Source organism: Amblyomma americanum, chromosome 1 (assembly GCF_052857255.1).
Source record: "Amblyomma americanum isolate KBUSLIRL-KWMA chromosome 1, ASM5285725v1, whole genome shotgun sequence".
Taxonomy (NCBI): domain Eukaryota; kingdom Metazoa; phylum Arthropoda; class Arachnida; order Ixodida; family Ixodidae; genus Amblyomma; species Amblyomma americanum.
Genome location: NC_135497.1, coordinates 412,736,072 through 412,737,753, shown reverse-complemented (window position 1 = coordinate 412,737,753; position 1,682 = coordinate 412,736,072). Strand labels below are relative to the sequence as shown.

The window sequence follows — 1,682 nt, the reverse complement described above, 5'->3', positions numbered from 1 at the left end:
CCACAAAGACAGCAAATAGAACGCGACGCGCTTCCGTTCAGCTCGACGGCCGGCGGGAAAGAACCAACATGGCGCAGAGGCGGCGCGGAGAGCTACAAAGGGTGTCCCCACCCTGAAAAGCGGCGCTGGCATCGAGTAGCGGAGCGCTCTGCTGCCCCATCTAGTGGTCGAAATTGGAGTTAGCGTGATAGCGGAGCGCTCCGTTGCCCCGTCTAGTGGGCAAAATTGGAGTTAGCGTGATAAGAATATGAATCACACTTGCTTTTATTTTGGTAGAACTGCTAAATAAAATCGTTTTTTAAACATTGCTTTATAATAGTGTTGTTTTGTATGTACTCGCGAGGATGGTATGTTAGAAAAAGTGTTGAGCACTGAAACAGTGCAGTCAAGCCGCAGCCACCAAAGAAGCTGGTTTTTTTGTTTCTCCGGGTTGTTGCTGCTTACAGCTACAGCTGCTTGCACGATGCCGAAGAGCATACTGCAGGACCCGCTGCTTCTTTCTCGACTAAAGTGGTCCGAGATTGAAGATCTGCTGTGCCTAGAGGTGTTTGGTGAAACACGGCGTTACCCGCTGTCAGTTCGTGGACTTATCAACATTGATGCTATGGACAGTGGCGTCTTCAGGACGTATTTTCGTTTCGAAAAGGACGATTTACGCAAACTGCAGTCGGCTTTGCGCATTCCCGAAATGGTGGTAACTCCGCAGAAAGTGTCAGTTCCTGGGGACGAGGCTCTGTGTATAACCCTTCGACGGCTGGCTTATCCGAACCGCCTGTGCGACCTCGAGGACCTTTTCGGGCGGCACAGCTCAGCGCTATCGTCCCTGACAAACGAAGTTCTCCGGCACGTCGACGAGTGCTTCTTCCACTTGCTGGACGACTTCAATAATCACAAGTGGCTGAACCTGAACACGCTTGAGAAATTCTCGCAGGTAAGTCGCAAATACAAAATATTTAGGGTCAGAATTTCGTGTGTCGACATTTCTAACACATTTGCTCATTCTTCAGGCCATTCATGCTAAAGGTGCCCCTCGGACTAATTGCTGGGCGTTCATCGACGGCACCGCCCGGGCGATATGCCGGCCATCAAGAGATCAAAAACTTTCAGTGGCCACAAGCGCTTCCATGCTTTGAAGTACCAATCGATAATGTGCCCTAACGGGATCATTTGCCAGTTGGATGGGTCCTACCCCGGCAGCAAACATGATGCTGGTGAGTAAATAACGAGCAGCCCCGTTACATCATAATGTACAATTTATTTTTACTCTTTCAGGTAACTTCGGGATCAGCAAGGTCTACTCAAAGCTAGAAAAGCTTGTTCAGGGCCAGAGTTATTGCATTTACGGAGACCCTGCTTATCCACTGCGACCACTTCTGCTGAAGCCCTATGGCGGTGTGTCCCTGACTCCGGAGCAATGCGAATTCAACAAGGCAATGAGTGGTGTGAGGCAGGCTGTGGAGTGGGGGTTTGGCAAAATTGCGGGACTGTTCGCCTTTGTCGACTTTAAAAAAAACCAAAAGCTGCGCCTCCAGAACTTGCCACGCATATATAAAGCGAGTGCACTTTTCGCGAACTGTCATACCTGCTTGTATGGTGCCCAGGTATCGCACTACTTTGGCGTTGATCCACCAGAACTTGAGACTTACCTCACCTCTCTGTAGTAACACACAGTTGCAGAAATG

The 1,682-nt window shown here is 49.8% G+C and overlaps 1 protein-coding gene across 1 annotated transcript; it reads left to right on the top strand.

Annotated features, from left to right (window-relative positions):
- The first annotated feature begins 463 nt into the window (after nucleotides 1–463).
- On the top strand, nucleotides 464–1,022 carry LOC144103070 (uncharacterized). Its single transcript, XM_077635978.1, has one exon. It carries the CDS (start codon nucleotides 464–466, stop codon nucleotides 1,019–1,021), a length of 558 nt encoding a protein of 185 aa, XP_077492104.1. The 3' UTR covers nucleotide 1,022.
- Nucleotides 1,023–1,682: the final 660 nt, after the last annotated feature.